The sequence below is a fragment of the Triturus cristatus genome, chromosome 3_1 (genome assembly GCF_964204655.1).
Source record: "Triturus cristatus chromosome 3_1, aTriCri1.1, whole genome shotgun sequence".
Classification (NCBI taxonomy): domain Eukaryota; kingdom Metazoa; phylum Chordata; class Amphibia; order Caudata; family Salamandridae; genus Triturus; species Triturus cristatus.
In genome coordinates, this window is record NC_140583.1 from 796889356 (window position 1) to 796914983 (window position 25628).

Sequence of the window (25628 nt, forward strand, 5' to 3'; positions counted from 1 at the left end):
CAAGTGCTTTGCTTTTTTTGAAGTGCGGGTGGGGGGGGGGCAACAAGAAGGACATGGCTGGGGCATGCATGTCAAAGGACGCAGGTGCTGGAACCAACATAGGAGGTGCAGGTGGGGCAACAGCATGGAGGGCAGGGAAAAGAAAGAAACACCGAGGGTGGATGCAGTGGGTAGAGGCAATGGGCGAGAGAGACCAACATATAGTAGATGGGAGAGAAGCACATAGGTGAGAAAGCAACGCATAGGGAGATGTAAACAAGGGCAAGCACAAAATGGAGGGGGAAGGGGAAACAGAGAGCGACAGGGAGTGCACTGGGGGCGAGAAGTATACAGGAGACTGCTGGAAAACACACGTGCTCTCAACGAGTGCCTAACTCGGAAGAAATGAGTAGAGCTTGAAAAACATGCAGCGGAAGCACACAAGGAGTGCGTCCATGTTTGTGGGGAGTGACAAACACAAGGAAAGGAAGGAAAGCCCACACAAGCCAACGAATAAAAAGCAAGCAAATGAGTGTGACAGTAAAACCAACCAATAGTAAGCAATTGGAGGGCCCCAAGACAACTTTAAGGTGACCACAGGGCTTTTTGCCAAAGGCCAGCGTGCGCTGTCTGGTAGGTGAGACCTAATGAGCCGTGGACAAAAAAATATAAATAAATTCCTTGTCCCAAACAAAAGAACTGTCCATGCTTGGGATTTAGTGACGTGTCTTCATCTGACGAGCCTTGTGAACAGGTCCACTCTGACAGCCTGTTGCCAAATAGACCTTTAAGGCGCGATATAACTACAATGATATCATTTAAACTCGTTGAATGTTACTTTCACTCTAAGGGATTAAAGCACATGCTTGGAAAGTGTTCCTTTCCCTGAGCTATTCATCGCAGAGCGTAGAAGCATTCATAACTTTTTAAACAAAAAATAATTCCATTCACACAAATATGCCTTATCTTGCTTTCCAGGTCATTCCTTTTGGCACATACTTGTACAAACATTCCCAAAATAATAAAAGAAAGGAGCTCCGGGCCCCGGGAGGTGAGGGCCGAGTTAATTTGATTCAGAAAATAACATTTATGTAGTGAAAAAAACTGACTCAAGGGCTCAACGTGTGCCTGTGGGGCTTCCCTCCCACCGAGAGCAAATCACTGCCTAAGCGAAACTCCCCTCGGCAGAGGGGCTGGGGGTGTTCTGGGGTTGCCCCCTGCAGTCTCTGCTGGTTCATGTCCATTGCATTAGCCCTAGCAGAGGAAAGGGAGAGAGATTTAACTTGGACTGATGCAGTGTTTTTTTTCTTTCTTTCAAAGGAAGGTCCCCCTAGGCGAAGAACAGAGAAATGTGGTTTAACATTGGGAAACCTCAAACCAGTGTTTGAGTCATGTCTTGAAAAACCAAGTGTGAAGGTGGAAACCAATAAAGGATTATCGGAAACTACCAGGGAGGCCCTCGTGCAACTGAAGCTGCACCGGGCAGTCTGAATTCAAGTTTCTGTAACAATGACGTCCGTGTGGGTGCAGCTTGCAGAAATATTTGTCATTAAATCCAAAGTTCTTCAAGACGGGCACACTCAGGGTTGCCACTGGTTTTAAGTCTGGCCCGATGACAGATTTAACTATTTCGTCACCTCATGATTTAAAAATAGATAACTAAAAAATACACACATGTTTACAGAAAGGGGCTTCTGGCTCAGTGACTGGTGGCGTTTAACCTGATCGCATTACAGAGCCACCTAAAAAGGAGTGAACTTTTTATGTATTTTTACGAGCAAAGATATGAATGCCCCCTTTGTACCATGAGATAGTATTTTTTCCCTTTAAAATTTCGATTTCGATTGCATATCCCTGCAATAGAAAAAAAACTGCCATGCTTATTAATGCCATACTAACTGGAGTTGTCAATGCTTGTTATTTACAAGATGGAATGCAAAAACTGTCATATGTGCCCTTAAAGCTGCCTTTGGTAGATAATCGCAAGAGATCTTCCCAGTAGAGGGACCCACGAAGCTTTCTCTAAGGCGTGCGTATATGGCCTCCTCCTGAAAGGAAGGAAGGTGAACATTGTCACTCCCAGCCCTCCCTGTGGCGCTTTGAAGCAGCCCACGGGGCATTAGACACAACACAAACACCAGCATGACAGAGTCCTTAATCTCGTCCCCTACACAGCGCCTCTAACTCAACACTCAGAGGAACACAATAGATAAAACGACCACACAATCTCATGCCACCAACAGAGCACCGCATGCACACGACCCCCTAATCAAATGCCCGGGTAGCCAAAAGCCCCCAAGACTGCCCCCCATCTACCGTATATGGGGATAACCCACAATCTGTAGGTGGCGCTCACTAGGGTAAGGTGAAAGGTCACCAGATCCAAAATGTCCCCAGATCCAAACCTACCTCTGAGTAACACCCTCGTGAAATCCACAACCTGCAGATAACAGATTGCACTCAGAGTCCTATGAGCACTATGCCACAAGCAATCACCTCCCATAACAAACCACGTGCACATGATTCCTCACTCCAGGGACCAAAGCAGTAAACAGCATCTGTGTCCTCCTCTCCTGGTCTTGGAATCGGCTGTGAGTACCGGGCAGTATCAGTGTTTTATACTGCTGTTTCTCCTCACTGTTGCAGGATCATTGTTAACAGGAGCCACTGGAATTATGGAGCAGGGGATGACCAAATTATGCGGCAAGGTTAACAAAATTAAGTGGTAAGAAAAGACCATTTATATGGCAAAATGCAGCACATTTTGTTATAATATTAGCTCATTATCTTGTCATTTTTACACGTTAACACTAAGTGGTAAAAGATTCACCTCATTACTGCCAGTCTGAAACCCAAATTAAGAATAAGCAACAGAAAGACAACTAATCAAACTTTGCCAAGGGCCTTCCCCCGAGTTTCAACACGTGTTTGTTCTTTTAGTACCTTTTGATCCTTTTTGGCTTAAAACGATTTTTTTAAAATGAAAATCTGCAAATTATGCAGCAAACGATGGATTACATGGCAAATGTGACATATCCATACTTATGCTGAAAAAGCTGCAGCTGCAAAATCGCATAGCTCCAGTGCCCCTCTTAATACATGAAACAAATCCAAGACTACCATAGTTTCCTTTACTCTTTGGCGGTTCGCTTTGGTTGGAAGTCAAGGTTTACTCTAGAGGCTAGTTAGATGTTCGGGCTCAAACACAGTGTAGCAAAGTGGTTATCAAAGAATTAGAAAAAGAGTAGCTAACAGCAAAAAGGCTGAAAATGCTCCGAGGTTGCTTGTATTTTCATATGAAGGGCAGCTTGCCTCACGGTGCAGGCGGAACTGTCCCTGGTGGACCAGAAAAAAAATCCGCATGGATGGTCTCTGTCTGGCGTGTCATAGCAGGCAAAAAAAGAGACAATCTAGGGAGCGGACCAAATATTTGCCAATGGGTAATTCAGGCATTCCATTTACCACATTTTATTTTTTTCACCATCTCAACCTATGAGAGACCCACAATGACTGCGAATTTGTAAAATACCCTATATTGCTGAGGATGGAAGGCTGGGTATGGACACGACAGAGAACTTGGCAGAAGAGGTTAGCTTTCAGGACTTTTAGGTATTTTTTTGTCAGTCTTGAGGTGCAAGGCAAGAGAGAGAGGGCTCCACTGAGGTGAGCCTTGAGAATGAGCGATAGATTGTTTTGAGAGACTCCGTCTAGGTAGTTGGTCGGGGAGGTATAGCATCATCACTTTAGCTAGTTAGGGTGGGACATGGTAGGATATCACATGTGATACAAACCAGGCAAAATACTTCCATTTTGTCAACACCAGGCATAAAATATGGCAGCTATAATTATCCCACACCCAAAATGTTTTACTGTGGAATAAAATGAATCAAGCTTTATACAATTACATTAAACGTGAGATCGGTGGTACCTGTGTGGAAACAGAAGTGCAAGATCACACGCCGAGTAAGTAGAGTAGATGAACCTGCCACATTGCAAGAGTAGGAGGCCCTGGGCCAACATCATCATTGGTGAAGACTTTACCATAAGCCTTCTGTAGCATCATCTGAACACAAATGAAACAGCTGGGGGCTGCTACTAATATGCCTATGTTAGAGTTGTGATAAAAGTGGACTGTGAGAGGGAGGGCGTGGGCCAACATTCGAGCTCAAGCCCCCTCCAAGAAGAGCTGGGCACAGGCCTGGCCAAGGAAACACAATCCCGTCTCGGTTTGAGCGACGCCAGGACCAGGTGCTGAATATTATATGTGCGGATCAGAACCACTTCCTGTGTCACTGGAAGGACCCCTATTCACCACCCATGCTGCTCTTAGTAGGCACTGCCACCCCATACTTTTCAGACCAGCTTTACCATACTGATCAGTAGGTGGCAGAGATGGTGCAGAAGAAAACACATGGTGCATGAGAGCGAAGAAGACAGAACCTAAACTTCCTCCCCGAGACCACCTCTTAGGGCACCCACCGAGGGTGGTCCAGCCCCGCAGAAACATGACCTCTCTTTTGTTTCCTAATCCTCCCAGGGAGGAGCAGCTGGAGTTAAATCTGACCAAATCCTTTGTATATCCTGAGATCAGAGGATCTCAGCAGCTATGGGATCAGCCGAACCAAAGGATACCATTACCCCACGGGCCATGGGGGGATCACAGACCCCAGAGAAGGCTGCACTAGCACCGGCAGGGACTCTGTCGACCCAGCCCTACCTTCCTTTAAGCGTTACAGGCAAAGCTCGCCTCACTCACTAGTGACCAGCCCTAACAGCCTTCTAGAGCCCTGACTTGTGACTGACTCTTTTAAGTGCCACCCTCCTCGCAGAGGAACCAGTGTGATATTGACTCTCTCTTCCCCGGTGATACCAGCTTCCAGGAGCACCACCCTCGCATAGCACTGGCCTTTCCCAGGGCTACTGTTCGTTCATGGGCGCCATCGTGGTATGTGTACCTGACACTTTGCTTTAAGTGTTTCAGCGGCACGAGCCTGGCATGTGTCATATATCTCCCCAGTGTCACTATCCTTTCACATGCACCATTCTGTTGTGATTGACTCTTTATCAGTGATGCCAGTCCCTCAGGGTGACATATGACAGACTCTTTACCAGATATACACATTTCTCAAAGGCAGCAGCCTGGACGGTCACTGACTGCTTGCCCAGCGCTACCAGGCTTAGGGCTGACATGCTGCTAAATTGCACCTACCTACCAGTCTTTCCCTCGCATGACCCTTAAATGTGACTGACTCTTTCTTACCCAGTGCAATCAGTCTTTGGGACCTGTAGCAACACAAAAAGATGCCAAATGTGGGGTGGTGTCGAAAGCAAAAAAACAATGGCTTTAACCCAAGATCTATGACTGGTGATGAATGGTTGACAATCTTCAGCATTCCATCCATCATATTTTTGTGTTGCTATAGTTACCTTAAGTGGGAAGGGTATGCCCAGACATGGGTTCCATGCTCACTGTGCCACTGCTTTCAAGCTAGCCTGGCTGTTGAGGGGGATACCCATAACCGGTTCCAGGATGCTCGTTTCTGGTCCAGGGAGGACCTGTCCTGGTGGTTTTGGCTGGACTGTTCCCATAGGGAGCAGGGTCAAGACTGATTTGCATATGGCTGGGCACAAACTAGGGAGGCACGGTGAGCAAAAAAATGATGGATTTAACCGAGATCTGTGACTGGGGTTGAATGTTTGACAATGTTCAGCATTACGTCAATCACTTTTTGTGTTGCTATAGTCGCCCTAAGTGTGAAGGGTGTGTCCGGATGAGGGTCCCGTGCTCATTGTGCCAGTGGATTCAAGCTAACCTGGATGATGAGGGGTGTTTCCCCGGAACCGGTTCCAGGATGCTTGTTTCCGGTCCAGGGAGGACCTGGTCTGGCGATTCTGGCCGGACTGTTCCCATGGGGAGCAGGGTCATGGCTAATTTGAATATGGCTGGGTCCAAACTGGGGTGGCATGATGAGCAAAAAACGATGGATTTAACCCAGATCTGTGACTGGGTGCGAATGGTTGACAATGTTCAGCATTCCACCCATCATTTTTTTTTTATGTTGCTATAGTCTTTGGGGTCCAACAGGTTATGGGCTATAGAACACCCATAGCAAGCTTACTGAGAGATGGAATTGAAATGTGACATATTCTTCCTACATCCTAAGAGCCGAGTGCTAACATTATCTCAGGGGCACCACCCTTACGCGTGACTGGTGACTGGTGCTTTCGGGGCATAAACCTGACATTTGACACGCTCTTTGTCAGTGTTGCCAGTATTTCAGATGCCTGACGTGTCACTGACACACACTGCACTACCAGGCTCATAGAGACAGCGCCTGACTTGTGACTGACTCTTGTCTTCCCCACCAGCCTCTTAGAGGAGCCAGGTTAGGATCCACGCACTCTTTCCAGGGCTGCCTTCCTTCTGCAGGCCCCGCAGGGGTGACTGGCCCGAATGCAGACATACCCGGCTTTCAGGGGCTGTCTCCAGACCCCTAATTCTCCTCTGGGCCACTTGGCTTCAGAGCCCAAACCTAATCCCTTTCGTGTTAACATGTGTTTAGGAAGTGCTTCCAATCCCAGGGCCACAAGGGGTCATAAGCTAGCCAGGCCCTGGACAAAAGCGTCCAACCGAGGGTCAAGGACCCTGCGGGATACGGGGTCTTAAGCTTTTCTTCGCATTGAGTCATCCAAAGTAACAAACAGCAACCTTGTCTTAGGGCCACAAAATGTCGGACACATTTGCGAGTACTGTGCTGTGTTTTATGTTTTTGTTTTTTTTCCTTTCCTCGTGTTTTTCTCTGCGCTTGCATGGGTTTAGAACATGCTTTTCTTGTCCCTATAGGCGTCCTCCTGTTTTTTGCTCTTCTGGGGCGCATCAAAAGATGATGAACACTCCCTCGGTGTTGGTAAGAAGGGCTCCCCTGTTAGTGTGTCTAGCTGCAGTGGTTAAGAACCCCTGGGGGGCCCTGTTTGATCTCCCTGGGGGGATGGGTGGGTTTGGGGCGCACAAAAGTAACATCTGTGTCTCTGACACCAGAAAATCGCTACTGCCCAAAGGGGAGGGGGCTGTTGATGTCACAAATGGCCTTCAGCAAGTCGTAAACCTTTTAAATGAGACACTCTTTCAATCTTAGGGTCTAATTATTCTGACCCTCGCAGTGTCGCTGAAAGACAACTTTACACCTCTTCATTAACACACGGGGGTTCGGGACAGCCCGTCTCCTGCTCACAGCCGGGCGTCTCCACGGCAAGGCCGAGGGGTTTGGGAGAGGCTCGGGAAAAAACGACTAATTTGCCCGAAAAGTCAGGGAAACAAAATTATTCAGGTTTTCCCTTTTAAATTGAACATGGCTCGCTGGATTTTAACTAGGCACAGAAAGACTTTACAAACGGTAACACAACGCCTTGATAGCGGCCTTAAATTTGAGCGACGGGAGAGAGTTCAAAGGAAACTGACTACCAGCATTTCCGAGAACACCAAATATTTTAAGAGCTCACAGCGAGGGCTTTTTACATAACCGATTTCATGCTCCAGGCTTCACGCTAGAAGGCGTCCTCCTGTGCAGGAGCATATCAAGGGTTAACTAACACACCATGTGTTTACTAATCACGGTGGGGCCCTCTGCAGGGGCGTAGCTACCATCTGTGCACAGGTGCAGTGGCACCGGGGACCAAAGCCCCAAGGGACGCTTTGAACACTTGACAATTGCTGTATTTTACTAGAGCAAAAGCAGTCAAGGGGGGCATTTCCTTGCCTAGACCAGGGTCCCTGTCATCCACCCCCCCCATGACCAGTGGTGACTGGCGGGGGATGCCGCTGCTATGCACGCTTAGGTCCCCATTACCAGACAGCATTGTTAAACAGGGGTATTTTGCATTAACCCAACATGGCTGCTGGTGACACGGCTGCCCCCTCCTTCCACAGAACGACGGTAAACAGAGGCATTTTCTGTATCACTAAAATGGCGGAATCTGACACAAAACCCACCCAGCCTTATGCGTTGGCTCGCAAGTACACTCTATATCCAGCTGCAGTGGAGGGCGGGGCTGGGTAGGGGGTATGGGTCAAAAGAGGTGTGTGTGCACCACCTCTACGTATTAAGACATTTGCTGTTAAGATTGTATTCTATTCTAGCCAATGTCCTTTCTTCCAGCCTTGTATTGTTTGCCCTCTTGCCAAACACTTGGGCACTAGGAGCAAGAGAGAAAGACTTACCGGCCTCATAAATATATATGTTCGTCCATGACACAAACTGCGCCCCACCCCAGGGGCCTTTTTAAGTTACAACGTGGTCTTGAATTTCCTCTATTGCTTAGAATGTGATGTCTGGGACTCTATTGCTCTATGATTAGGCTGGTCCACCTCACCCGCCACATATTATCATGACCGAGACACAGGAAGCCCGAAGTCACACGGAGAGTCAGAGTGGAAGCCGGGATTCACGGCGCAGATGTAAGCCATGCAATACACACAGTCTCACTGTACTCTTTGTTCCCTTTCTTTGTGTCGTTGCGCTCTCTCCCAGCGAAAATGAAATGGTCCCTCTAGTTTGGACTGGGAGGAAGGGGAGATAGGCGCACAGGGTGGTCTGTGAACCCCAGGGGTGCAAACCAGGCCCCTGCAAGCGTGAGGCGCAGAAAGGAGGGCCACAGCCCTTCAGATGGGCCCCCATTCAGCCCACAACCAATGAAAGGCTGTGAAATACGGGATATTTAGGGCCACCTCGTGATATTCGGCTGGGTGGGGCCATCATTTCTCCAAGATAAGCCCCAGTGCGCACATTCATAAACGAGGTACAGACGCGGGCTAAGGTGTTTGCATTTAATCAAAGCGAGGTTTACCGCCTTCAAAAGGGCGCAGATAACCTCGGTGGATTAATGTGCAGTGATTCCATCAGGAGCCCTTTATTTAACCTTCAGATTTCCAGCTTCCTGAGCCCAAGGAGCTTACAGCCATCCGCCAAACACTGCATTCAAAGAGTTCAAAGCCGGCGCGGCCTGGGCCGGGCTTCATTATCGGGGCTCGCGGGCACAGCATCCTGTGAGGCCCAGCCCTGGTCCGGCCATGGTCCGGTTTAAACTCGCCCTCCCGCGCTAATGCAGTGAGATTAAAGCAGCAGAAGGCCCGGATGTACTTTATACCATGCACTGATCCAGTGAGAGGGTGCCTGGACGTGCTCTTTACTTTAGGCGCTGATAAAATGAGATAGAATTGTATGGAGTGCTCTTTGTGTCACGCACTGGTGCAGTGCGAGCAGTGCAGTGATATTAGAAGATAGGAATGACCAGGGATGCTCCTCGTTCCATGCAGTGATGTACACGTCATGGGATGGCGTTTATCTCATGCAGTGATGCATGGGATAGAAATCCCTAAGGCTGCTCCTCATTCCATGCAGTGGTGCAGTGAGATACATGTCTGAGATGGTATTTATTCTCAGCAGAGGTGCAGTGAGACGGGCAGTCCTGGGGATGCTCCTCGTTCCATGCAGTGATGTACACGTCATGCGATGGCGTGTATCTCATGCAGTGATGCATGGGATAGAAATCCCTAAGGCTGCTCCTCATTCCATGCAGTGGTGCAGTGAGACAGACATGTCTAGGGTGTCATTTATTCAAAGCAGAGGTGCAGTGAGACGGGCAGTCCTGGTGATGCTCCTCGTTCCATGCAGTGATGTACACGTCATGCGATGGCGTTTATCTCATGCAGTGAGGCATGGGATAGAAATCCCTAAGGCTGCTCCTCATTCCATGCAGTGGTGCAGTGAGACAGACATGTCTAGGGTGTCATTTATTCAAAGCAGAGGTGCAGTGAGGCCCGGGGATGCTCTTCATTCCATGCAGTGGTACAATGAGACACCCCCAATTATAACAGTGCCTTGGGGTGCCCTGTATACCATGCAGCCCTCGCTGGCTCCCGCTTTGCTGTCCTTGGTATCTGACACTAGCAGTAGAGCAATGTCTGCCTGCGCCCTAAAGAAATCCCAGAACTCAATCCAATGCAGATCAACAGAAGAATGGGTTCTCTGGCTTGATTGGTCCAGTCTGGTTCCCTCTGGCTCGATTGGTCTAGACTCTGGTCCCCTCTAACAGGAGGTCCTACCCATTAACAATGGACCTCCCATTACAAGGCGACCACTGGCTCTACACACAACTGAATGTGACCTGAAAGTTTTTTCTGGCACCAGGGGGCTCCTATCCGTTTCAATGTCCAGGAGCCTTACACTCGCTGAAGTCCTCTCGGAATGTCAGTCTGTTTCTACTCCACTGTGCATGACGCCCCCTAGCGCCCGGATACCCTCGCGAGTGATAGCGCACTTTACAAATACACATAACAAAGCACCAATCAGAACCAGGTAATATCATCCAAGCCTGGATGACAGGCCTGCAGGAAATGGAGTACTCTGCTGACAGGCCGGTGGGACTGGGGCCGCGTCAGTCACATGGCATGCGCAGCCTGACATGTAACTGACTCTCCCCCACCCCAGCCTCTCACTCCAGAGGCACCAGAGTTTCTTGAAAACCTCAATGTTTACATGAAGCTAAAGTGGCATCTGTCCCACCTCCTGCTACATGTGGGACTCGGTTGAATTCACAGCAGCCAGATCTGCTGCTGAGTGACCCCGGAGTCATGGACTCAGGGGTCACTCACTGTAAGCACAGGGAGACGGACACACACAGCAGTACTGACGGTCAGGCACCAGCGTAAAAGACCTCCTGACTTCAGCCCAGCTGCCTGGGACTGTGTCTACATCACTGGTGTGAAAACTTCTGGAAGGGTGCAGAGATTTCACTTTACCGTGACCACGTGAAAATCGCAAGTTATCTGAGAAGGTATTTCACATATATCAAAAGGTTCTGCGTAAGATATATTTTACAGAAAACTGTGTTGTTTCCCAGTGCAATACCAAACTATCAATGGTAAACCGACCGAGAAATAATCTGCGGACATTTTCTCGTTTGGGGAGATTTAATTACAGTGTAAATGACCTTTATGCACGGAGAATGACATCAAAGTGTGGAAAGACATCCACCCCCTCTGGGTGAAAGTGCACAGGGAGACTTAGCAGCAACCTTTGCCAAAGCTAGAAATATGACGCTTGAAAACTCAAGACTTATTGACAAGGAACCAACCACCAAAGCACCGCAGGGACTGCATGCGCCCCAATCTCTCTGGCTGCCCCCCTCCCCCTTTGGGAGGCCTACTGAAAATGGGAAACCTCGCACCCCAGCGCCCAGATACCCCAGAAGTGACAGTGCGGCGCTCTACAAATGCTGATTGATTTATTGATCGAGGAATCGTCTTTGCTAAGGAGCTGCCATTCAATGTGCAGATACAAGAACTCACCAACGTCTGTTCTTACAGCCTTATATACCTAGGAAAACGAGTCTCTTTTTCAGCACCTGTGCTCCACACTCAAGTACTCTGCACATCAGTTTTGTCCAGGATACTCAAAGTACGGCCCAGTTTTCAAACAAGAATTTGGTAACATTATTTCTTCTACCCCCCGCCCCCCACGACGACAATGTCATGTCAATAGTGAACTAAGAGGTAAATCCGTTGTAATGTGCTCTCTTTGAGTGACCTGTGTTCCTATTATGCATGAACATCATAGTTTATTAAATCAAGCACTGGAGAAGGTTTTGTACAGCACACATCCTGAAGTCATGTATTTCAAGGTTGTCTTACATGTGATTATGAAGAAAGAGGAGGGAAAGTGAAATAAAACAATTGCCTAGTATCACACAGTTTGGTCAAGTGGAGAAGCTGGGATCAATCCCAGGTTTTCTGGTTTCATGTAGTGCAGTTTATCCACTGCATGTATATGATTTGCATCCCCTACACCCACCTTACCGGCCAACCCCCTTCACCCCAAATCCCCAACTGCCACCTTACTGGCACCTGCGCAAATCCTCGGTCACATCACTGACCATACATTTTGGCCCATGGGAAAATGTTTGCAAGTATCCATGCTCTAACTTGCTATACTTGTGAGTATCTGAAACTTGTATAGCCAAGAAACAGAGAACTCTTAAGTTCTTGGTGCATAAAGACACATATTTGACTACATATGATTACATAACACAAGTAGGAATCTAACTTCACTGGCTTCCGTTCAAGCAAAGAGCCTGTTGTAAAGCTCTCTGTCTCATGCACACGGTTCTGTAATGACATTTGTCACTCATGTTTGCATGAATGTTTATATATCGCACCTCTAGAAGATGTCTGCAATCCAATTTTAAAATCCTGCTAGCTGTTCCATGTTTTAGTAAATCCAGATTTGGAGGTACTTTGTTAGCCAGCTTGGCTCTCAGTGGTGCAATAACTTGCCACTGACTTGAAGAAACATGCCTTCTCAGATGGTGTTTAGGAAATCATTGTAAACCTCATAATTAAGGTTGCCTTCTCCTATGTAAAGGTTTTCTGTCTAGCGAGATAGCTTTTACTCCAATCAAATGTAGCCAAAAGGAAAAACTAAAGACTTTTTGTTTCTTTTACAGAGTTTTTCAACACGCAACAGCTAATGTATTCAGACTTTTCTATTCTAATTTACCTTTAGTGATATAAGTGTTTTAAAAGTCATAATTTTAATGCAAATGTGGAAAAAGAGCAAATGTTCCTTAGCACTTTCCTCATCATCATGTCCATTTTTTAAATTCTGAAACATTTTAACCTAAGACAAGCAACAATTTTAACTCTGTGCTCTCAGTTGATGAAGCCCTCTTGATTCCAGTTTCATAATAAGGCACGTGGCAATGCATCCCCCTTAAATGCAGGGCCGGACTGTCCAATAGGGCAATCAAGCAGTGCCTGATGGACTGGTCTGACAGGTCAGTGTGTGTGCCTTTTTTGGCTTTTTGCCTGTTTTATAGTTTTGCTGGGCTGGTTTTTACTGTTGATTTCCCTGATATTAAAACAAACATTGTCTGCAGCAATTCAAATCCATGCAGTCTTCCATGCTATGCAAAACACCTACACAGTGTGTCTTCACAAGCTCAAAACAGCCTCAATTTGCAAACATGGGCCAATTTTTTTAGGTATCTATTTCACTAACGAAGGGCCACTTTTATTTTTATGCCCAGACCTATCTTCTGCCCAGTCCGACACAGCTTGAATGCAGCTGTAAAACTGCGAAAAACTGCATTTGTTTAGCAGGGAACACGAGGCCTACAAAGTTTAGCTCCAGACTACAAATCAGGAGGGGATGTAGTCAGTATTGGGACTTCTTAACTGTTGTCCTGGCTAGACAGCGACAGGGCTCTCTACAGCAGAGGATTTTGAAGACATGGGCAAAGTGGACAATTGCCAAGGGGCCTCCTGGGAAACTGAGTTTACCCTCTGTTAGACCTCTGTCGATTCTATTTCTCTAGCTAAACCTCACTCACTCTCTACCATGGCTCCCTTTAAATCTCTAATCAGTGCCATCTTAAGAATGTTTGGGGAGAAATATTTCAACTGTTTTTTTGTGACCCTGTTAAAATGTAACATATAATGTGGCATTGTTTGACTTCCTTCATGTGGGCTTGGATTAGCAGGAAATTGGTCATAAAATTTAATTGTGTTCTCTACAGAGGCCCTCGAAATATGTTTTACCCAGGGCTCCCAAAATTCCTAAGATGACATTGCTCTACAAAAGTGGGGTGTTTTGGAGCGACTCAAGTCTGCAGCAGTCACACAAGCCACTGCAGGCACCAGTCCATGTCTTCAAAAGGATGTGCTTCCACCCTGTCTAACCGATCCTGCCAATCGAAACCCACAACGACACCCCGAACAGGCACTTCTTGGGAAACAGGCATCAGAGAAAACGTTTTCTTTTTTTAAGAGAGGCACGTTCAGCTTCTGACCCCTCTTTAACGAAGAGGTCGTGGTCACTAGTGGTTTATACTATGGTATTTTTTGGACCCCATGGTGGGGGCTCTGGCTGTGGAGGGCTCTGTACTTAAGAATTCATAATTCTTTTCAAGGACAGACAATGATTCTTCATTAAAACTGCAATGACCCAGACTTGAAAGAATCTCTGCCCTGTTACCCAACCTGGATGTTAATCTCGGACCTTCCAAGTAAAGAACCACAGATTACAAATTATATGCAGGGCCACTGGAATTATGTGTCAGGAGAGGGCCAAATTTTGCGGCAAGGATGACCAAATTATGTGGTAAGAAAATGCAAATTTTGCGGCACAATACGGCACATTTTCTGATAGTATGACCTTACTATTTTGTCATTTTTACACTTTTTAACACTCTCTGATCATAGGTTGCACCTCATTAGCACCGGTTTAACACTCAAATAAAGCCATAAGCAACAGAGAGGTTACCAGTCAACCTTTACAAAGGAGATCAATAATGGGTAGTCTATATACATTTATTGTGGGTAAAGTGTTATAAACAGAGCAAAAAGATAGTCTGGTGGTGCTATACTGCTTTTGAGAACCCTACTGCCAAAGGAGGCCAATGACAGACTGGAAAAGGTCCACAAAGTCGAATTATATCATTTAACAAACCAAAGCACTAAAAGTGGTATGGTGTCACAAAATACACTGTCCAAACAGTAAGGACTTGTGAGGAGCACTGTTCCTGTTTATTTTAGGGTATAAACAAACAGATAGTCTTCTGATATAGATGATATACAATGTAATGTTCATTGTGGCTGTTCATCCACAAAGAACATTAAATTGTATATCATGTATGTCAGAAGACTGTTTGCTTATACCTTACAATAAACAGGAACAGTGCTCCTTGCAAGTCCTTACTTTTTAGACAGTATATGTTGTGATACTATACCGCCTTGAGTGCTTTGGTTTGTTGAAACTTTACAAATGCCATTCCACTGTACAGCAGCACGTCGCTGTGTTTTTAGGGACTTTTGAACTATTAGAGCCAGAAACACATTTTTTAAAAATTATATCTGCAGAGTATGAAGCAGGTGATAAATTATATGGCTAATCAGTAAGTGGGTTCCCACTTGTAACACAGAGATCCTTTTGTTACTTGCCGTTTATCAATTGTAATCCTTTTAATATAGCACAGTGAGCTAGCATATGCGGCTCCTACATCTTGAAACACTCACTGTCTTATGTAACACATCCTGTACATTGATTTACACACTTGCATGATTTATTGTCAATGTATTGTGTACGTGTGATGTAAAGTGCTCTGACACATTGCATTAGGATGAGTAGTGCTAAAGATTAAAAAAAAATGGTGATATTTAAATTGTTATTTGTATAGATACTGGGACAGACCAACACTTGACATTCTTACAATGTATGCATGTCACTTATATACACCTCTCTTTAGTACCTACAAAATGATAACAAGCATTTGCATTAAGGCGTGAGGCTCCAGATAGCTCCCAGCCAGGATACTCAAACAAAAGGATGCCTGGTTGCCCCTTAAATTCAGCTTTTGTTTTGGGCCCAGCTGGTATTTAAAATAACAAAGTTCCCTCGCCGCAGGCAAAGTGCAGGTGCCGCTGAATGTATTCTGGGGTCTGAAAATTACACCAGAACCAGTTCATCATATTTTAGTGAGGCCCAGCTTCTTGGCAGGGTGGATGGCATCCACCCTGTGAAAATAATGGATGGACACTTTCTATCTGCGTGTGCTGCTGTTTTGCGCTCTGCGGGATAATAATTAGAGCAAAATCTACAATTCACCTGACTTCATAGGGTTGCGTTTTCACAAGCTTCGACGCCTGCTCTTCGGCTCCAGCTGCAAGTTTGATTTTCGCACACAATGGCAAAAAACTGCAATTGGGCACCACCTCCTCCCCATGGCCCCTGCCTAAATGCCGGTGCCACAACATGGAGCCCCCTTTATTAATATTAGTTCTTTGTCTTTTGCTTTTCTGCTCATTGCTGTATTGGTGAAAGTGGGAGTGCCCCTGCCAATCGCATTTCAGTGGCATCCTGATCGTATATGTGTTGTCACCCTCACTTACTTAAGATGCTTTTAGAGATGCTTCTGACATAACCTGAAACTTCTAAAGCTGTCACATTGAGTCTTGCTGTTACCACAACTCCAACTTTTGTCATATCCTTGAGCATTGCTGATGTCACTGAGTCCTGCTTTCAGTGCCCCTTGGTCTTAATGCTGTCATGCCTGCAACTCGTCCTCTAGTGACTGCAAGTGAGTGCTGCGGCTATCATACACAGTCAGTTCCTGCTGCCAATGGATATAACTCCTGCCAGGGCCCTGCTAGGCAAGACAACATAGCACAATGCTGTCATTCACTGGTGATCCAGCTGTCAGCGTTTGTGCTACCACCTCTCCAGACCTGGTTGCAGCAGGCAACCCCCAAATTGAGTGGATGGGTGTGTGAAGCATAAAGCCTTTGCAAGCAGGTCAACTCCAAAGGAGGAGGAGAAGGGATTTCCTTCAGCAGCCTCCCGCTCCAATCGTAGTGCCATCAGCAGACAAAAGGCCAAAGGTGTAAACACTCACCTAGACTGCTCGCTTTTACTTCTATCTCCCTGCAAGAGACCACCAGGCATCAGTTCCTGTGGGGGACCATGATCTCCTCCCTAGCTGGTGGTGCAGGGGTTGTGCATCAGCTGGAGCTGCAGCATACCAGTGCCAGGGGGCAGCAGGTCCATGGGCATGCGTACACCTTTCCACATACATGGGTCTATGCCCACGTCTCCATCTGGTTATCCTCATATCTCTCAATCTAATCATGCAGCAGTGTATTGTGCTGTTGATACTCACCATAATAAGATGTATTCTCATGTTTCCACCGCTTCAGCTCCTTCACAGGCTGACAACATCATTTACTGTAATGAATTTCAGGTGCAGCATGTGCACATTTACATTTTGACATCTTTCGCTAACCCCCGATTATTCAGAGAAGAACAAAATGTGACTAAGTGCAAGTTTGCCCTGTGCATATGTTTGCACTTTTTAAAGATATTTAACCTGCAACTAACAACAGTAACTGTCTTTATAGCTGTTTTTGCAATATTGGCTCTTTCGTGTCACAGCAGCGCATTGCCATTTCAAGAAAGGATTGCAGGGCCAAAAACTGGAAAAAGATTCATCAACCCTGTGTATATTATTGTAAAATATAGAAAATACAACAGCTAAAAAAAGGTACTTATGATCTGGACTATGATCTCTGGTTCACCCTGACAGGTACAATGGTGATGCATCCCTATTAATACGCCATTATTTTGTTGCTAAATATGTAAATATTAATGCTATATATCATGTTACAATTTAATCCATAGTGCATGTACACATTGATAAAACCCTTAACCTTAAAGGAGAGATAACTTAGTCAAGATGCAACCCCTGTAAAATAACTAGATACCACAATAAGTAGCATTCAATCTACTCACTAGATAGCATGGGGGTCACAGTATAATAAAAATATCACCAAAAATATGTGTTCACGAGGAATGGTGAAGGTGAACTTTTGGAGCATTTTAACTCCTAATCTGTTTTCGAATGTTTTCTTAACATCAGCTAAGGAAGAAGACTGAAGTGTAGTGACTAAGTCAACCGTGGGGCCTGATTTTGTATTCACAGGGGCAATTCACTGGAATTTGTGCTGTTCTAGGCAAATCACCCCATCTGCTATGATGCTGTAATTGTGCATAACTGGATAATTCAAAGATGTAAAACCTCACTTGATGTATGCAGTCTCACTCCCCAAATTGTACAATGCTCCGGTACTCCCCAGCTAAGTCTGTACTATATAAATATAAACACATACATGTTTTACATTGCTCAGCTACCCCATTTATTCCACTCTGTAAACGCCCCTTCCTTTTGAGCTCTTTGTGAACCCACTCATTTTATGACATTCCGATAGAAGCCCCATATACGTTCACTTATCTCAGTACACATTTCACACCTCTATTACGGTGCCCAAAAGTTAACTTCTCGATGTCTGTGGGAGCACTTTCGTGTGTTTATTAGGAGATCCACGTTTCACATCTTCTTGTTCCATGGAAAGTTTTGTTCGTTTATGTGTCTCATGGAAAGTTTTGTTTGTTTATGTGTCTCATGGAAAGTTTTGTTTGTTTATGTGCCTTACATTGCTTTTAGTATGAAAAGATCACTTTCAATAAGGCATCAGTGCTTTCTTTTCCATATGTTAGGTGTGCACTCAGGCACAAGACTCTCTATCTACCAAACATCTTGCTGACATCCGATGCTCGCAGTCTGGTGAAACTCTCGAAGCTCCAGCATTGCTTAGTGTCTGAGTGGAAATTATTGGCAAAGCCCATAAATCTGGCATTAATGTGCTGAAGCATGAAAATGCAAACAAGCACACATGGTGTCTGCATCCATTAGCACATTAAAGCCAGACATATTGGCAATTTGTGCTCTCATACTGGCCCTGAGGACGTCTCTGCCCGCATTGCGTGAAGTGGTACCCCCATCACTGTGGCTTGAAGTCTTAGCCTCCCACCCATCCCCCACCGAAGTTTGGGTCAAATTTCCCCCCTACTGGATGCACACATCCAAAATCATCTCAGGCCAGGCGATGACAGGCGAACGACGCACACACAGTGACCATAATGGGTAACCCCCATACCTCAAATGTCCTTTCGGTGTTCAAGTGACATGACAGCAATCCACTTGGCACCAGAACCCAACAATAGCAACGTGGGGCCTTATGACACGTTAACCAGAGTATATTTTCTAGATAAAAAAAAACGAGTACACATTGGTTTGAAATGTTATTCATGCGAGTTATGTGAATCTTATGGGTGAATTACGAAAAATTATTCGAGGTGGTGACATCGCTACAGTGTGTTATGGTTTTAAGAAAGCACTGCTGTTTGCAAAACACAAATAGTGCCACATGTACTTTAAAAATACGAACCACGGAGGGAAGACCCTCTGGGCAAAGGGCCCAACTCCGCAGTGCTCTGCAGCCAGCCAATCCGGGCGGGTCAAACTACCGCCAGGTTAGGGAACCGCTGAAAACAGCTCTGTTGCTAACCGAGACCCGGAAGTGACGAGGGCCACTGCGTCTGGCCTAATCGCATAGCGTAGCATGCCTGGAGCAACATTTCATCACTTGAACTGGCTTTAGAGGCACAAGGCTGGGCCGGGCTGCCCAGCGCGCGCTCATGTTCGGTCGGCTGCACGTGGCCTCTCCACCAGGAAGCGCCATTCCGGATTTACAGAGAACGAAAGAACTCTCAAGTTAACTCAAACCGTATTACTGTGCTGCAGGAAGCCTAGATAGAGTAAGACAAGATGGAGTAAACTGCGCCTATCATCAGCCACGAGTCATTTGTCAAATCATGCAACCCCACCCTCCCCCCGCTCGCTACGTGTACAAAATAAATTAAATCTTGGGTTACAGCGAGGATCACCTTTACATTCACTTCGCACGCCCTGTCACTCTACTAACCCGAAGGCGGTAAAAAGTTCAACGCTCTCGTTTTCCACCTTAACAGCGAGAGGAAACTTCATACCTAACTTCAGGGAAACCCCATAAAAATGCCGAGCAGTCAGCGACCCGGACTACCGAAAACACCTCTTACTGTAGAGGGGTGGCACACACAGTGGTCCCTGGGATAAAGATGCTTCCGTTTGTTCTTTATTATACCGTGAAATAAACATGCCACCACGCCGTAGTCTTTGTTCCAAGCAGTGATACAGTGAGGTAAGAACTACTGGAGTTCTTCCTTGCGGTTTGCAGAGATGAGGTGGGATCAAATGCGTCAGATGTGCATTGTTTGTGATAAGGGGTCATACAGAAAGATACACATCCATGGGGTGTGCGTCAGTGAGCTATAAGAGCCAAGTGTGTTCTTTACTTCTTGTAAGTACACAGTGTGATAAGACATAGCGATGCAGTGTGATAAAACCTGGGCCACTGGAATTATGCGGCAGGAGAGAGTCAAATTATGCAACAGGGTTGAGTAAATTATGCAGCAAGAAAAGACACATTTACAGCATACTGCTTCACATTTTGTAACAGTATTACATCATCAGTTCGTCATTTTTAAACTTGGTAACACTCTCTGGGCATTGGTTGCGTTACGTTAGTATCAATTAAACACCCAAATACAGCAATATTTGACCAGTCCAGGTTTGCAAAGGTCCTTCCACTGCGCAGCAACACGTGCCGTCGCATTTCTAGTAACCTTTGAACCGTTTGAGTTAGAAACAACTTTTCGTGTTAAAATCTGTAGATTATGCGGCAGATGGATTATATGGCAAATACAGCAATTCTATAATGATGCGAAAATCGCAGCGGCCACGGAATCGCATAATTCCAGTGGCCCTGGATAAGACATATGCTGTGTGGAAATACATGGATGGTGTTGCAGTGTGATAAAACATATTGATGGAGTGTGAAAAGACATAGTGATGCGGAGTGATGCACATGCCCACATAAAATACTCTTATTTGTCACAGTTACTGACACACTGTAATATTTAGGGGATGATGCAGTGAGCCAGACATGTCTGCGGTGCTCTTTATCTTGTAGACATATCTGGGGGTGCTCTGTTTATATTGCAGTGGTGCAGTGTGATCGACACGCCTGGGGATGCTCTTTATTTCTCGGAGTTCTGCAGAGTGAAAGGCATATTCAGGGATGCTCTAGATCGACTGCAGTGATGCATGCAGTGCGATAGACTTATCTGCAGATGCTGTATGTTTGTAGCAGTGCTGCAGTGAGACAGACATGTCTGCGGTGCTTATATTTCTAGCATTTATGCAATGCGATAGACATATCGAGGGTGCCCTATTTTTATATAGCTGATGCAGTGTGACATATCTGCGGGTGCTGTATATTTATAGCAGTGATGCAGTATCATAGACATATCTGGGTGTTATATTTTCATTACAGTGATATAGGCATATCTGGGTGCTGTATGTTTGTTGCAGTGATGCAGTGTGACAGACGTGTCTGCGGTGCTCTTTACATTTCTAGCAGTCAGGGGTACCCTTGTTGATTGCAGTGAGGCAGTGTGACAGACGTGTCTGCGGTGCTCTTTACATTTCTAGCAGTGGGGGTACCCTTGTTGATTGCAGTGAGGCAGTGTGACAGACATGTCTGCAGTGCTCTTTACATTTCTAGCAGTGGGGGTACCCTTGTTGATTGCAGTGAGGCAGTGTGACAGACGTGTCTGCGGTGCTCTTTACATTTCTAGCAGTCAGGGGTACCCTTGTTGATTGCAGTGAGGCAGTGTGACAGACATGTCTGCAGTGCTCTTTACATTTCTAGCAGTGGGGGTACCCTTGTTGATTGCAGTGAGGCAGTGTGACAGACGTGTCTGCGGTGCTCTTTACATTTCTAGCAGTGGGGGTACCCTTGTTGATTGCAGTGAGGCAGTGTGACAGACGTGTCTGCGGTGCTCTTTACATTTCTAGCAGTGGGGGTACCCTTGTTGATTGCAGTGAGGCAGTGTGACAGACATGTCTGCAGTGCTCTTTACATTTCTAGCAGTGGGGGTACCCTTGTTGATTGCAGTGAGGCAGTGTGACAGACGTGTCTGCGGTGCTCTTTACATTTCTAGCAGTCAGGGGTACCCTTGTTGATTGCAGTGAGGCAGTGTGACAGACATGTCTGCAGTGCTCTTTACATTTCTAGCAGTGGGGGTACCCTTGTTGATTGCAGTGAGGCAGTGTGACAGACATGTCTGCAGTGCTCTTTACATTTCTAGCAGTGGGGGTACCCTTGTTGATTGCAGTGAGGCAGTGTGACAGACGTGTCTGCGGTGCTCTTTACATTTCTAGCAGTGGGGGTACCCTTGTTGATTGCAGTGAGGCAGTGTGACAGACGTGTCTGCGGTGCTCTTTACATTTCTAGCAGTGGGGGTACCCTTGTTGATTGCAGTGAGGCAGTGGGACAGACGTGTCTGCGGTGCTCTTTACATTTCTAGCAGTGGGGGTACCCTTGTTGATTGCAGTGAGGCAGTGTGACAGACATGTCTGCGGTGCTCTTTACATTTCTAGCAGTCAGGGGTACCCTTGTTGATTGCAGTGAGGCAGTGTGACAGACGTGTCTGCGGTGCTCTTTACATTTCTAGCAGTGGGGGTACCCTTGTTGATTGCAGTGAGGCAGTGTGACAGACATGTCTGCGGTGCTCTTTACATTTCTAGCAGTCAGGGGTACCCTTGTTGATTGCAGTGAGGCAGTGGGACAGACGTGTCTGCAGTGCTCTTTACATTTCTAGCAGTGGGGGTACCCTTGTTGATTGCAGTGAGGCAGTGGGACAGACGTGTCTGCAGTGCTCTTTACATTTCTAGCAGTGGGGGTACCCTTGTTGATTGCAGTGAGGCAGTGGGACAGACGTGTCTGCAGTGCTCTTTACATTTCTAGCAGTCAGGGGTACCCTTGTTGATTGCAGTGAGGCAGTGTGACAGACATGTTTGGGGGCTCTTTGTTTCCTAGACGTGACAGGGGCGCTCTTGTTCCCACCTGTGACGCGCTGACAGACACGTGCCCAGGGAGTTCACCATGAATGGAGTGAAACAGCCAGATCACGACGCTTGTCTATTGCATTCAGTGATAGAGACATTTGAGGGGTACAATGCCACGTCACATGGTGTGACGCAGTGGGATGGAAGTCATCAGTGCCCCCACCCCGCTCCCCACGACACTCAGACGCGGATTAACGTCTGACGCGTTTTGTGGAGCCGGTTTCAAGACGTTGACTGTGGATTCGGCTGAGCTTATGCGCCCTAAAGACTAGGCCATTATGCATCAGTAACAATGTAAGATGTCAGCAGCCACGGGTGATAAATGGCACATTGAAATGTGTAAATATCGGGGGATCACATTGTTCAGGCCGGGGGACATTGAAAAGCCCAAGAGGACGCGTGAATGGTGACAAACGCAGTAAAGAAAAAAAGACAATGTATGCACAGCGCCTCGACATGGTGTGAACACTGAATATTCTGTACACGCAGCGTGCAGCATACACACAAAACACAGGACACGTTCACGCAATATACAGTGCAATCAGCACGAACAAAGTGTAAAAAAACCCTGCTTGCACGGTGTGCTGTAAAAACACACTATGCTGCTGCAGACACAGAGCTTGCACGCACAATACACTGTACAGTCTCCAAAATGCATTCAACACAGAAAACAAACATGCACATGCAGTACACTATAAAACACGTCATCTAAACTAGTACAGTACGAATATAGCATGCATATATCATTCAAACAGACTATAGTGTTTGAAAACAGCCTGCAGACACGTGTGCTAAACACAAGCCACTCTCACGCAATATACACTAAACACACAGCAGGCAGACGCGGAATGCATACAATCTGTGCCTTGCATAGGCGGCAACCACCCGTGTCATTTTGTAAATCAACAGAACGCACAAACAATAAATGAAATAGACGACAGAGCACAGCCTACTGTCCAAGTGGCATCATTCACAATATCGCATATATGGAAGGCATACATACTCACGCAGTGCAATGTACACTATAAACTTTGAACTGTATTACATATCTATGGTGCACGTGTTGAGTGGCACGGACCCGACGGAATGCTCACACACCTTATAAACTATATGTTGTGCACACAATTCAAGCACATTATCCATGCACACAAGAGACACCGAAGAAACAACTTGTTCAATGTTTAATGTGTGAACACGCCTAATGTACATCATACCATACATGCATGGCATGGACACAAAGTATATCGTGAAAGGAGCGCGCTTACAGTATATGGTATCCACATATATAATGTACACTTAATAAACTGAACAAAGCTGAGGGGCGTAACACAGGCCCCCGCATCCCCCGCAGTGCGGGGGGCCCGAGCTGCAGGGGGCCCCCTCCGCCCAGTACTCGGGCCTTAGAGCTGCGGATTAAATCCGGAATGGGGGCCCCTCCGTGTACCTTGCAGGGGAGCCCCCTCAGCTTTCGTTACGCCAGTGGCTGACATGCACAGACAATGTACACAACATGATAAATTGGGCAGACACCGTGCGCTCGCAGTATACCACACACAGTCTGCACACGCCCTATGTAATATACAGACATGACATGGAAATACGTGTACTTGAATAGTACGCACGCATAATACTTTACTCATACAGAGCTCACTGCGCACAAAGAGTGCGCATGCGTACTGTAAACATATGCGTATACTATTCGGACCCCAAAGAGGATTGTCTTAATATCTACCCTGGAAAATGTCCTTTGAAAGCTAACCCTGCACATGATGTGCTTAATGAGCGGGGCATGAAAACACACAGCATGCCCGCACACATGCAGCAAACACACTGGGTGCGCTTGGGCAACCGTATATAAAGAAGGCATGCGCGCCGACTGTACAGCGCTTAGACTCGGCAAGCAGACCTACATAATAAAAACAAGCTCCTTGTATTTTAGCGCGCACACACAACTTGTGTGCACAGGCTGATATATGCAGGTCTGCCCACGCAGAGGGCGCACACGGCACCCAAGAGGGCGAGGGCAAAGTGCTGGCTATGCATAGCCTGATGTATAGCGGCTGAAGGTACGGGTACCCGAAGGAGAAACACACAGAGCTAGAAACTTACAGGAACAGAACAGTACAAAGAGAGAGTTCCATGAGGACTGCTTAAAGGCCAACAGAGAATAGTAAATATGAGGCACGAATAATAAATATATTGAACACTTTGTAGTATTACCGACTATCTAAATTCCCTGTCTGTGAAGAGGTAGGCTCAGAATTCTCCAAAAAAACAAGCCTCAGTCACAATACTAACAGCACTGGGTATTATTAATTCTCAACAAAGAGGCCATGTATTGAATGAGCAAGGAGGCTTGACCACAACCTTCCAGTGGGTAGTGCGAGAAGCTGGCATCGGTGGCCGGTGGAAGGCTAACACTAGCAGCTTTTATAAGGAACGCACACAGCTCCGAGGACTTCAGACCCCCAATGCTCTCAATACGGTGTTGTTCAGCAAGTCCAGGTGCCCGCCGCAAAGCCACCAAGCGGCGCGTAAGTTCGCAAGGCACGGCAAGAGTACAGTACATTACACCACAGCCCTCTCTATTTGGCACACGTTTCCTATAAGTAAGCGCCGTCTCCAGCCTCCCTTTTATCTCCTCGCTGTTATAGAGTGCAGTTCGCACAGACACTGCCTAAGAGCTTCTTTTAAGTCTATCTTGTAGGGCGCTCCCGGACTAGTGCGTCTCCCTGGCTCCGGTGCTTGTGACTGCTCCTGACACACTCCCGGTGACCGCCGCAGCTACCCCCGCACGCACTGCCAGCGGCCGCTCGCGCACGCTTCCCCAGCGGGGGCGGCCTGCGCCCCTGCCCCCTCCCGGCTCCTCACCTCTCTGTCCGGGGCTGCTGCTCGCTCCTGTCTGCGGGTGAAGCTGTCCTCTCCGAGCGCACAAGTCACTGATCTGACTCCCTGGACCCGCCTCTTCATATATATCTATAGTGCTCCTCTAGGGGGCAGCGGAGCGCGCTGGCTGCCAAAACACTCGATTGAGGAGAGAAAAGGAAAGAACGGGCCGCGCCTCTGCCCCGCCCCCTGGGACTCCGGCGGAGGCTTCCAAGGGCGCACGAACACAAGGATTCTCGCGGACTGACTGACACCTCACTTCCCCTGAGCCCCGGGGCATCCGTGACTGAGCGACACGTACCCTGAACCCCAGGTGTCAATCCGGATACCTCTCTCTCTCAGGACTTAGGGCTCTCTGATCGGAA

General features: G+C 46.8%; 1 protein-coding gene across 1 annotated transcript in view; it reads right to left on the reverse strand.

The window, feature by feature from the left end:
• The window catches only part of ACKR3 (atypical chemokine receptor 3), a 33623-nt gene extending 8220 nt beyond the window's left edge, over window positions 1-25403 (reverse strand). The window contains exon 1 of the mRNA XM_085645095.1: window positions 25249-25403. Coding sequence (XP_085501221.1) covers window positions 25249-25347 — 99 coding nt within the window. The 5' untranslated portion in view covers window positions 25348-25403. The remainder of the gene's footprint in view (window positions 1-25248) is intronic.
• Window positions 25404-25628: the final 225 nt, after the last annotated feature.